Source organism: Vitis riparia, chromosome 16, assembly GCF_004353265.1.
Source record: "Vitis riparia cultivar Riparia Gloire de Montpellier isolate 1030 chromosome 16, EGFV_Vit.rip_1.0, whole genome shotgun sequence".
NCBI classification, from domain to species: domain Eukaryota; kingdom Viridiplantae; phylum Streptophyta; class Magnoliopsida; order Vitales; family Vitaceae; genus Vitis; species Vitis riparia.
The window spans coordinates 8,761,807-8,773,801 of NC_048446.1; the positions used below are offsets into that span (position 1 = coordinate 8,761,807).

The 11,995-nt window shown below is 32.0% G+C and overlaps 1 protein-coding gene across 1 annotated transcript; it reads right to left on the bottom strand.

Moving 5' to 3' along the window:
* Positions 1 to 10,440: 10,440 nt before the first annotated feature.
* LOC117933230 lies at positions 10,441 to 11,131 on the bottom strand. The gene is made up of 2 exons (XM_034854616.1): positions 10,715 to 11,131; positions 10,441 to 10,479 (listed from the first exon to the last, which is right to left on the bottom strand). Exons 1-2 carry the CDS (start codon positions 11,129 to 11,131, stop codon positions 10,441 to 10,443), a joined length of 456 nt encoding a protein of 151 aa, XP_034710507.1.
* Positions 11,132 to 11,995: the final 864 nt, after the last annotated feature.

Consider the following 11,995-nt stretch of genomic DNA (forward strand, 5'->3'; position numbering starts at 1 on the left):
TCAATTTGTTTTCTTAACAAGTATTTTTTAATATCATTTATATGATAATTAAATATAAAAAAATATAAATATTAAAAATTCACATATGCATCATCATTTATTTAACATTATTCAATACATTTGAATTAAATAAATCATAGTTTTAATATTAAATATATTATTATTATATCATTATCCTATTTTAAAAATCACTATCACTTCACTTTAAATTTTTTAATATTTATCTTTTTAATTTTATTTAATTTTGAATGTTTTTATTTTAAAATATTAAAAATATAAATTTATTCAAAAATACTAAAATATAAAAAAATAATAAGTTCAAGTATTTTATAAATTAAAATTAATTTGATTAGATAAATAATAAATTATTAATATCGACATAAATTGTTGCCGATGTTTTTCTCTTTAACCATACATATATCAATTACATTTAAAAAATAACTTTAACATGTATATTTTTATTTATTTTGTCTTGGAGTTTCTCCAAATATTTCCATGAGTTTTGAATAATTTTTATCTTATCGATATTTTTATCAAAATATCCTTCAATATTTTTTATATATCCGTAAAATCTAAGTACCAATATATCCATATTTACCGAATTTTTTATCAAAATATCCAATAATATTTCTCCGATATTTTCAATATATACGTAAAATCTAAATACCAATATATCCGTATTTACCGATATTTCAAACCTTAATACCAATTGACCACCTCCATCCCAAAGTTGTTCTTTAATAAATCCCTTGTTTCCAAGGTTTCATCCTATTCTAAAATGGTTTTGCTTTAGTTTAATATCTATTTTAAACTTGATATTAAAAAATTGTCAATGAATTAAAACTTAGAAGATATGTTATAGAAAACAAATGAAAACATAGAAATTACTTTTGAAAACCTTTTCCTCAAAACAATTGAGTATTTAATAAAAAGAAAAAAAGAAAAATTGTTTTCAAAAACATCTACGAACAAGTTTTAACTTTTCAGTTTATAATCATGCATGTGTTAACCCTTTCCTGCTCATTTATATCACAAGGTTTTTTTTCCGTAGCCAAGTATGAGAAAACACAAGAGAATAGAACTCCATTCCTCTGAACGAACTTCATTACCCCTCTCTGGCTTCCTTAATGGAGCCCAAAATCTCAGAATCAGCTGCCAAATCCCAAGGAAAAACTCCCCTTTAATTTCAGTATTGAAGGACATACACCCATACAATTAATAATAATTCCAGTTTTTACATAAATAAACGGACAAGACAAATAAAATATAAAAAAAACCCACCAAAACCGAATACAAGACCTACTGGCTTCTTAGCAACTGAACATCAACTTCCAGGATAGGTACGGGGCCAATTTTGACGCAAAGGAAGGGCTACCAGGTTACCAAACGCTAAGCTAAACCACCTACAATCCATAACCGTCCTTACCGACATTTAGTAAAGCTCAAAACTGAACCCAAAGAGACAACAAAAACTCAATTTGCAGCAGCTGCAGTAGCATAGGATTAAGGCTGCAAGTTGGAGGAACGGGAAGGTGTAGCGGCAGGGATGACTCGTAGAGAATCGGGTTGGTTGGCAGCAACTGATAGAAGCCAGCCGTGCAAAATTGAGTTCCAGGAGAAGGTTGTCTGTGGTTGGCAAAAGTAAGTAGACAATACTCCAAACAAAAGAAGAGCTACTCAAAGGGTGCGGCATTGAATAGCAGTGGCTGGGGACAGCAGCATCCAATGGATGATCTTTTCAGTTATTGTTATCTTCTTCCCTACCAAGTTGGTTGTTCTCAATGGTCCTATCCATTATGAGGACCTTCTATGAAGTTAAACAGAACTAACAACCTTATATTCAATATTTTGAAGGTTTTTCATTGGACCCAGCATCTATCGCCAACAAAGAGGCATCTAAAAATCATTGGGCGATTTCCCAGGAAACCATCAAGCGGTATGAAAAACAAGTAAATGAAAATCAATGAAGAAAAGAAAAGTCAAGACTTTAGAAGATGAACCTTAAACTCAGAGATGAAAGCAATGGTCCAGATCCACACCATCAAAAACATGGATCCCAATGTTTCGGATTTTCAAGTAAAAACATACTGAGAAATATATACTTGATCTTGACACATACCCTTAAAAGACAAAAAACATTATAGGAAAGAAATAGCACAACTATTCATTGGGATAGTCTAAGAGTGTCCTACGATAAAAATGCCAAAGTTTAATATAGGAAGAAAAGTCTTAGCCTCACTTTGAAGATGACAAAGAAATCTGTGCACATCGAACCAATGGCTAAGGCACCAGTTGCTGTATCCAACCAGTTTAAATAGGCAAAATAATTAAAGATGGAAACAGATGAATGCAATGGACAACCCAACCAGCTGAAAATTGCTTGCAAATAAGCTCTACTCTGAATATCCTCGTTTTCTATTTTAAAAACAAAAAAAAAAATGATGATAACTTCTATATAAAATAAAAAACCTCTTTGAAAGTTACGTCAAGTACTGTTAGTGATGGCATCAATGTTGTTGGTTGTTAGGAATTTGGCCTCACAGCACTGCTGAAATTTCATCAGCACCTTAATTGCTTCTTTCTCTACTGGTTTACAATAGCTGTTGTCGTTGGTTTTTCCAGTCAAATGTATTGCTTTCATGAGCACCAATATATATTGGTCTTGATGTTTACACCTTTTGCTGATTAGTAAAATTCATGGCTAAGCTTCTGGTGTCACAACAGTAATACACTAAGCGATGTATTGTAGAAAAATGGAGAATCCGAAATCTACAATTATTTAAGCATAGGGTGAGTGTTGATGTCTTTCCCTCTCACCTTTCCAACAAGGACAAATAATTAGATAGATCTTCACGCCCAAGAAGCTTTTTTGATAGAAAAGAACATCATTTCTTTTAATTATTCTGCAATTAAGGAGCTTTTTTGGAAAGTTAAGTACTTGAATTAAGAACTTTCTAAATTAGATTCAGTTCTAAAATGTCAAGGGAGGATATTTTATTTTGAGTAGTTATTCTAGTTTCTATTTTTGAGTTGTCAAGTCTTTGAAGGTTTCAAGATGTTAGGAGTTTCTATTTTGTTTAGTGTGAGTAGTTATAAATAGAAGATTATGTAACGTTTGAAAAAAAGAGTGATAGAAGATAATAAATTTTTAATTCTCCCAAATTTATCTTCCTTTGTAATTGTTTGTTTTTCTCTACCAACTTCATTACTCCAACCAAATTGGTATCAATGCTTTGCATATCCAACAATTTGGTATCAAAGCCATACAAAAAAAAAGGCAAGTGGGATGCACTCATTTCAACTTCCTCAAGTCAACAAAGACAACTATGATAATTGGAGTATCAAGATGAAGACTTTGCTTGGTTGACAAGGTGCATGAGAGGTTGTAGAGGAAGGTTACAAAGAGCCATAATATGAAACCACTCTATCCCTAATCAAAGGTATTTTTTGAAAGATATGAGGAAGAGAGACAATAAAGCACTTACCATCATCTATCAAACAATGAATGAAGGCACTTTTGAGAAGATTTCAAGTGCAATCACCTTAAAGGAAGTCTAGGAGATATTAAAAAAATACACACAAGGTAGTTGAGAAGGTACAAAAAGTTTGTCTTCAAACTCTTAGAGAAGAATTTGAAGGTTTGAATATAAAAAAATCTAAATCAATCTCCAATTATTTTTCAAGAGTATTGGCTATTGTGAATTTATTAAAAAGAAACGGTAAGAGTTTAAATAATACTCATGTGATTGAGAAAATGCTTTGATCTTTAGATTTAAAGTTTTATTATATTGTTGTGGTCATTAAAGAATCTAAAGATTTAGATTCTATGTCAATTGATCAACTTATGGGATGAAGAGAGATTAAAAAGGAAGAGATCAACATGTCAATTTAATTGTTAATGTGCCTATGAAAAGAAATAGAGTATTTTTCTTAAACGTTCAAAATGATATTGTAAAATGTCTAAAATCTTATGTCAATGACTTCTCTTGAATCTAGCACTTAAGATTTGGATATCTTAATTTTGGTGGATTAAAATTATTGAGCAAGAAAAATATGGTGAGAGGATTGCATTCTAAAGATCATTTGGATCAATTATGTGAAGGATGTTTACTTGGAAAACATGCCCAAAATAATTTTCCAAAAGAAGCAAGTACAAGAGCAACATATGTACATGGGTCAATTCATCTGAACTCTTTTGGTAAGAATAAATATTTTTTGCTTTTCATTGATGATTTTAGTAGAAAAACTTGAGTGTATTTTTTGAAGGAAAAATCCAAAGTATGTAGTGCTTTTAAGAAATTTAAAGTACTTATTGAAGAGGAAAGTGACCAGAATATAAAGGCAATGAGATTTGATAGAGAAGACGAATTCACATCAAAAGAATTTGAAGAATATTGTGAAAATCATGGGATTTATTTGCCTCTAACGGTTCCATATTCTCCACAACAAAATGTGTAGCTAAAAGAACAAATAGAAAAGTCCTTGACATGGCTCAAAGTATGTTCAAAAGTAAGAAAATGCCTAAAGAATTTTAGGCCAAAGAGGTTGATTGTGCAGTTTATTTGTCAAACTATTTTCCTAATCCAAGTGTACGGAATAAAACACCATAACAAGCTTGGAATGGAAGAAAGCAAAGTATTTCACATTTGAGAGTACTTGAAAGCATTGCATATGCTCATGTATCATATCAAAAGTGATCAAAGTTAGATGACAAGAGTGAAAAATATGTTTTCATTTGTTATGACTCAAGTTCCAAAGGCTACAAGTTATACAATCCAAATAAAGGAAAAATCATTATTAGTAAATATGTCAAGTTTAATGAAGATGAAGCATGGGATTGGGGTGCTCAAGAAGGTGACTATGATACTCTTTCCCTATATGAAGAAGAAGAACAAACAATGGGAAGCTTACAAGAGATTAATACTCCACTTTCTCCATTAACTCATGAGGTTCCAACAACATCATCCTTGTTGGAATGCTCTAGTGAAAGGACACCACGTTATAGAAGTTTACAAGAGATTTATGAAGTAATAAAAGATCAAAATGATCTAACCATATTTTATATTTTTGCAAATTGTGAACCAATAGGTTTTGAAGAAACAATTCAAGACAAAAGATGGAAAGTTGCTATGGATGAGGAAATACAATCAATAGGGAAGAATGGCACATGAGAATTAAAATCCCTTCCAAAAGGGAAAAAAAGCAATTAGAGTAAGATGGGTCAACAAGGCATAGAAAAATGCAAAATGAGAAGAAGAAATATACAAAGCAAGATTGATGGTTACGGGTTACAAGCAACAATAAGGCTTCTGCTATGTGAACAAGAAACCATTGATTGCATTACCCAAAAATTCAGTTTTCCATTATTCAAGCAAGCACATCGATAGAAGATATCGTTTCATTATAGAGTGCATTATGAAGAAAGAAGTGCAATTAAATTTTACAAAATCTCAAGATCAAATTACGGTTATTTTTACATAAATCAAGTTTAAGGAGGCATGTTGGAAAACTTGAATTAGGAACTTTCTAAATATTAAAATTAGATTTCATTTCTAAAAATTTAAGAAAGAATATTTCATTTTAAGTAGTTATTCTAGTTTCTATTTTTGAGTTGTCAAGTCTCAGCGGATTTTTATATCTTAGAATTAGGAGTTTCTATTTCGTTTAGTGTGAGTAGTTATAAATAGGATATGTAATGTTTGAAAAAAAATAGAGTGATAGAAGACAATAAATTTTTAATTCTCCTAAATTTATCTTCCTTTGTAATTGTGTGTTTTCTCTATCAATCTCATTACTCTAACCAAATTGGTATCGATGTTTTTGCATATCTAATAGGGGTTAAGTTCCGTTGTAAAGTTTTAAATGCCACACATTAACACAAGCAAAAGACTTTTGCAAAAGAGCCAAATAACTAAGATCTTTAGCTCATTGTTGATTACACTTTGCAATATTGCGACTTAAATATAAGCCACCTAAGTACTTTTACATTCTATAGAGTTGTGCTAACTCATCCCACTTGCCCAACAAAGCCACAAGGTAAAACTCCACCACTAAGAGGGCTAAAAATGAAAAAAGCTATGCAATGATATATAATAGATACAAACAACTAAACTTTTCAAGGAAATCGTGCTTGGATAAATTTAATCTTTGTTTTCCCTTTTATTCTTCTTTCTCTATTTTCTTTGTTGTCTTCCAAAAGTCTTCACAAACCATTTATGTTTCCATACTGTCAAACAGTACAATTTTCCAATCAAAATCACTTGGGAAGCATTTCCAAAGGTTGAAGGGATGGTGTTAGTGACCATCCCTTAGAACTTTCACATACCCTTAACAAAGGATTTCCACACAATCTTGGGTTTCCATCAAATAAACTATTTGGAAATGTATCAAATTATTTTCTCTATGGTATAGGCCTTGTTAAATGGTTATGAGACACATTGAAGAATGCCAGGGAGGTGAAAGACCCCAAGTGCCTCATTATACTACTAGTAGTCAGATAAAAGGACCCCAACTCTATGTCAAGGTAGTGTCCATTTTCACCTCTTTACAAGAAAATAAATGGAACAATATAATAAATACAAGGTAGTTATATTACTTCTGGTATATAAATTTTTGGCCTTCTAGTTGATGCATCCCACTAGACAAGAAACACATGGATTTAAATCTCTTAAAGAAAACTACGGTAAGATGATTTGGGGCATGTTTAACAACTATTTTTTTCTAAACATTTTTTTTTTCTTTGTGGTTGGATGATTTAGGGCATGTTTGACAACTATTTTTTGATGATATAAAATGGATTCCATTTTTGTTTTCCTAAATTTTTTCCATTTAGATTGATTGGAGTTTTTGGGTGAGTCAATGCTATAAGGTGTTGAAAGGAATAATTTAGGTGAAGTATACAAAACTTTATAATTAGTAGGAAGTGTGTTCTTTTATCTTTTTTCTTCTTTATTATTTCTCTTTCCAACTTACTCTTTTAGATATGTTATGTTTAGTTTTCAAAAAAATTAAAAGGAAAAATGTGAGAGAAATAAAATAGAAAGAAAAAGTAAATAAATAAATAAATAAATTATTTTTATATGTTATTTTAAATTTATTGCATTTATTTTATCTTTTATATATATGAATTAAATAATTTGAAAATGCATGAATTTTTAACTATTTTAATTACATTTTTTTTTCCTATTTTCATAATAAAATAAAACATAAAAATAATTTTAAACTTAGTATTTTTTTTTATTTCCTAGGTAATTTCTTGAAACCAAACGTAGCATTAGGCTATGTTTGATTCCTCAAAAGATTTGAGGGAAGGCAAGAGAAACAATAAAGAGGAAAAAGAGTTTAAAGCTAATAATTTATTATTTTGATTTCAATTGTTTTAATTCTTTTATATAAAGACTAAAGAATTTAAAATTATATAAGTTTTTAATTAATTTTAATTGTTTGATTTTCATTTAAAGTAAAACCAAGCATGAGTGTGGACCTGCATTTTTCATGTGTACCCCCACTCGATTGGCGAGACTGGCTTTTATTTGTGAAAAATTTAGTTTTGGAAAAGTCAGAGTCGCCACTTATTTTATTTTATTTGAAAAGGAAAATAAAACAAGAAATAAAACCCTAAAAAATGACTCCATAGTTTTTGGAAAAACGTGTCTTTGAAAAACCCGAGTCTAGGTCCGGGGATCAGGTTACTTATTGGAAAGGTACCTTTAGGAGGTAGCACCCCTCTAAGCCCTATAAAGGTCTCTACTAACTAAGTTGAAGGAAATGCGACAATTAATTGGTTCATTATAAATACCTAAGTAGGATAGGTGATTTCTAAAATAACATGTCTAACAAGAAAATCAATTACAATCATAAAGAAGATTTAAAGTGCGTACTTAGGCTGCTTCTTAAGCGCTATCACAAGACATCAAAGTTAGTTCAAATAATATATCATCCAACATGCACTTTATAAAAAATAATCGAACAATGAAGCATATATATCAAGACACCTGGCATTATCGAACATGGGTATAGTTCATAATGACAAACATATTCATAGAATTTAGGAGGTGGGTGTTAAGGGGTGTACCTGGATAGCATAAGTAACTTGTAATGTGCTTCCATAAGCATGAGGGGTCAGATAACAAATAATAAAATAAAGAAATCCTAGCATACTTGTTATCTAATTCGCATAGCAAAAATGATTGAAGTATACGAAATTATCAATTATCACATACATCTTGTATATAATTCTTAAAAAATACGTACATAGATATGATTACAACAAGTATCGAAGATGGTAGCAAGGATGAGTTTAAAAAAAAAAAAAAAAAAGATTTTATATAGCGGTTTTACCAATTCCCTAATTGATATACACAAATCTAGCCTAGAATTATCCCATTTATTTGGGACTACAAGCTTGGATTCGTATCTTATTCAAAACCGTAGTTTTTATTGAAAACTAAAAAAGATGCAAACCGATCAAGACATAGTTGCATAGTATTTAAGAAAATAAGATTTTGATTCTAAGGACTCTAAATGAACTTTTGAAATGTATTTTAATGATGAATATTTTGAGAAAAGTAATTTATTTTAAAATAAAAGAAATTATTTTGAAAACAACAAAACATAAGAAACAAAATACCAAGAAAAACAAAAAAAAAACAAAATCACAAAGTAAATTTTTGACAACCCAGCAAACTAAAGTGGTGAGAATGGAGGTCAATCTTCACTATTTTTTTATGGCCTTTGAAAAGTAAATTCGACAAGAGACTATTGAAATAATAAATTATTAAAACTTAGATCAAACAAACTAACGAGATATGCACTAAGAATTAATGACTAAGATTCAAGAAACGCCTAAATTGAGAATAACAAATCAAGAGCTAGCATAAAATCAATTAAACACTCAAACACATTTAAACTAAAAAAGAAAAAGATAAAAAGACAAATAATAATAATAAAAAAAAATTAAACTGGACTAAAATTGGAATTAAAAACATCAACTTTATCTAACATGATTAACTAAATTATTGGATTAAAATCACTAACACACTTGGACTAAAAGATAGATTTAAGGCTAAACTAATTCAGAATTATAAACATGAACTTTATCTAACATGATTATTTAAACTAATGAATGAAAATTACTAACACACTTGAACTAAAATAAATAAATAAATAAAATAAAATAAAAAATGGGTTAAAACTAAACTAATTCGAAAAAAAAAAAAAAGCATAAACTTTATCCTATATGATCAATTAAACTAATTACCTAAAACTCCGAAAAACATTGAAATTAGACCAAATTAAATCAGGGCAAACTAAAAACATGGTTTTTCAAACATAGAATTAATTTAATTAATGAACTAATATAATAAAAATACCTAAATTGAATAGAATGAACCAAATTAAATTAAAACAAACTAAAAATGTGAACTTTCAAAGATTAATTTTATTAATGAACTAAAATTATAAAAGTACCTAAATTAATTAAAATGAACCAAATTAAATGAAAGCAAATTAAAGGAATGAACTTTCAAACGTAGAATCAATTTTATCAATGATCTAAAACTAAAAAAGTATTTAAACTAAATAGATAAATTAAATTTAATCAAAGTAGACTAAAAACATGATTTCTTTACATATATTTGATTACAAAAAAAAATAAAATTAGAAACTCACAAACACATCATGAAGAAAAATCAACATTAAACTAAATTGGAATGAAAAATAAGAACTTTATCATGTAGAATTAATTAAACTAATCATAAAAAAACATCTAAACTAACGAAATAAATTAAAATAAAATTTTAAAAAGAACTTACCTTAAATGCCTGTTGTTGTGTAGCAACCTTTTCAGACAGGGTGAGTCGGTCAAGTCCCCAGCTTTATGTAGTAGCTTGGCAGGTCTTTTTTTTTTTTTTTTTTTTTTTTTTGGGAAAGGTTTATACTCCTGAGAGAAAGGAATGCTAATGTAAACATGAATTCGCTGTGCCTTCTAATAACATTGAAAAATCCCGTTGCTTCTTCTTGTTTATCCTTCGCTAGAGTGCCCTTCCATAACTCAAATTCCATTTTGTCCATATCCGGTGGATAGAAATTTGCCCCAGGTGGTGTCGTCAAAGGAAATGTAGCTCTATACTAAGACCCTTCCATCCAGTTATAGACTTTGTGGCTTCAGGGAGCAACTTAACAGCTGAATCTGCAGTTGTTAAAAATGCCTTATTTTCATCAAGGCAGGACCTAAGCCGGAGGTGGCATGGTGGTTGAGGTTGGCGGACGAGATACGAAGTGAACGCCGACGAGATCGTATTGAATGAGGTGGTAGACATCGACGACAGTGACAGCGTCGCAAAGCCCGACGCAGGCGACAAGCACGAAGACAATTGCGATGACGGAGTAGACTGATTCGAGCATCTCACCCTCGCGACCTTTCCTTGTCGCCATGGGACTCTAGGCTAGGGTTTTGGAGATCCGATCAGCCTCTTTGGACTGACAGAGAATGATTGATCCGAGCCAAAAATAATAATACAAATAATGCTATTAATAAAAAAATTTTGATAGTGGTGGTCGGAGCGCGGCTTCCAGCCTTCGCTTGAGTCGGCTCGGGTGCAGTCAGTTTGGCTCTGGTGTGTTTTGCTTCAGATGCATATTTTAGCAATATTTGTAATATGATATGATAAAGATCTGAATATATGAGTGTTTTCCCGACAAACAGGCCACTGACCATATAGTTTGCACCGGATTTTGCATGAAAAAAATCCACTCGAACATCAGGGTCGTCATTCGCCAAGTCCTCGTACGCAGCCTCGAATGCCTCCTGCCAGAATCTCGGCAATCTTCCCCGTCGGCTGTTGGTGTACACATCCCACATGTGCTTCACCACCTTCTCCCTCTCCTCCATTTCCAGAACATCGAGATCGTCGTGGATGTGGGAGTCGAAGTCGTCGGAAATATGGTTGAGGTTGCTGGCGGACCACCGGAGAGTAAAGGTGCCGGTGAACATAGACCAGAAAGTAAGGAGCAGAATCGCTGCCAACGCCCAGAACTTGTACTGACCCTTCCCAAAAACGCTCGCATCTGAGCTATCTTTCTTCGCATTTGTGGTCGGCGCCGTTGTCGGAAGGAAATCATCATCCTCCATTGCTACGTCGTCTCGATCACACAGATTTTCCGGATTCGAATTCGAATTTCCGTTTGATCAAACAGTGAATCCCTTGTGGCCCCCTTCCTGCGTGGTTGTCTTCTCATGTCAGCAAGGGCAGAAAAACGATCTTCCTCCTCGTTTGGTGCTGCCCTTCTCTCAATAGCCGGCTACCTCCCCTCTTTCAATGGTGTGGCTGCTCTTCTTTTGGACTCCCCCACTCAGCCCGCTGTTTGCTTTCCCACCTTCTCGTTTTTTCTCTTGGTGCGGCTGTCGATCTTGCTTCTCAATGTTCTCCTCATGCCAAGAATGGTACGGCTGTTCAAAAAAAAAAAAAATCTCTCAATCCTCTGGCTGCCTTCCCTTGCTCAGAAAAATAATCCCTCATCCTTTCTTTATTTTCTCTCTTTGGTGCATCTGCGGATCCTCTTCCTTCAGATTCAACAAGGTAGGTATGTACTCATCTCTTCAATCGCGGGGTGAACCGCCAGTGAATATCAACAAACAGTTGCTTATGCAGCATCCTGAATCCTTCTCAAAAATCCCACCGATACCCTCCAAACAGCAGCCCCCACTACAAGGAAAAAGGTATATGGTGACATTTATAACGAGTCACCATAAACATAGAGTGTCACTACAACATAGCGTCACCTTTTCCACTGACACCATAGAGGGTACCAATTGGTGACGTATTTGGAAGTGACACCAAAGTAGATAAATGGTGACTCATTCGGAAGTGACACCATATATTTCTAGTGATGATAGGGTGTCACATTAAATACATCATCTTTGAGTTATGATGTCACATTAAATGCATCACCTTTAAGTTATGGTATCACATCATTGTAAATTATTGTGGAAGAT

Coding starts and splice junctions, on each gene's coding strand:
- LOC117933230 (XM_034854616.1), bottom strand. CDS start 11,131: ATGGAGGATGATGATTTCCTTCCGACAACGGCGCCGACCACAAATGCG. Junction 10,480..10,714: donor AATCCGGTGCAAACTATATG/GTCAGTGGCCTG, acceptor ATTCTCTGTCAG/TCCAAAGAGGCTGATCGGAT.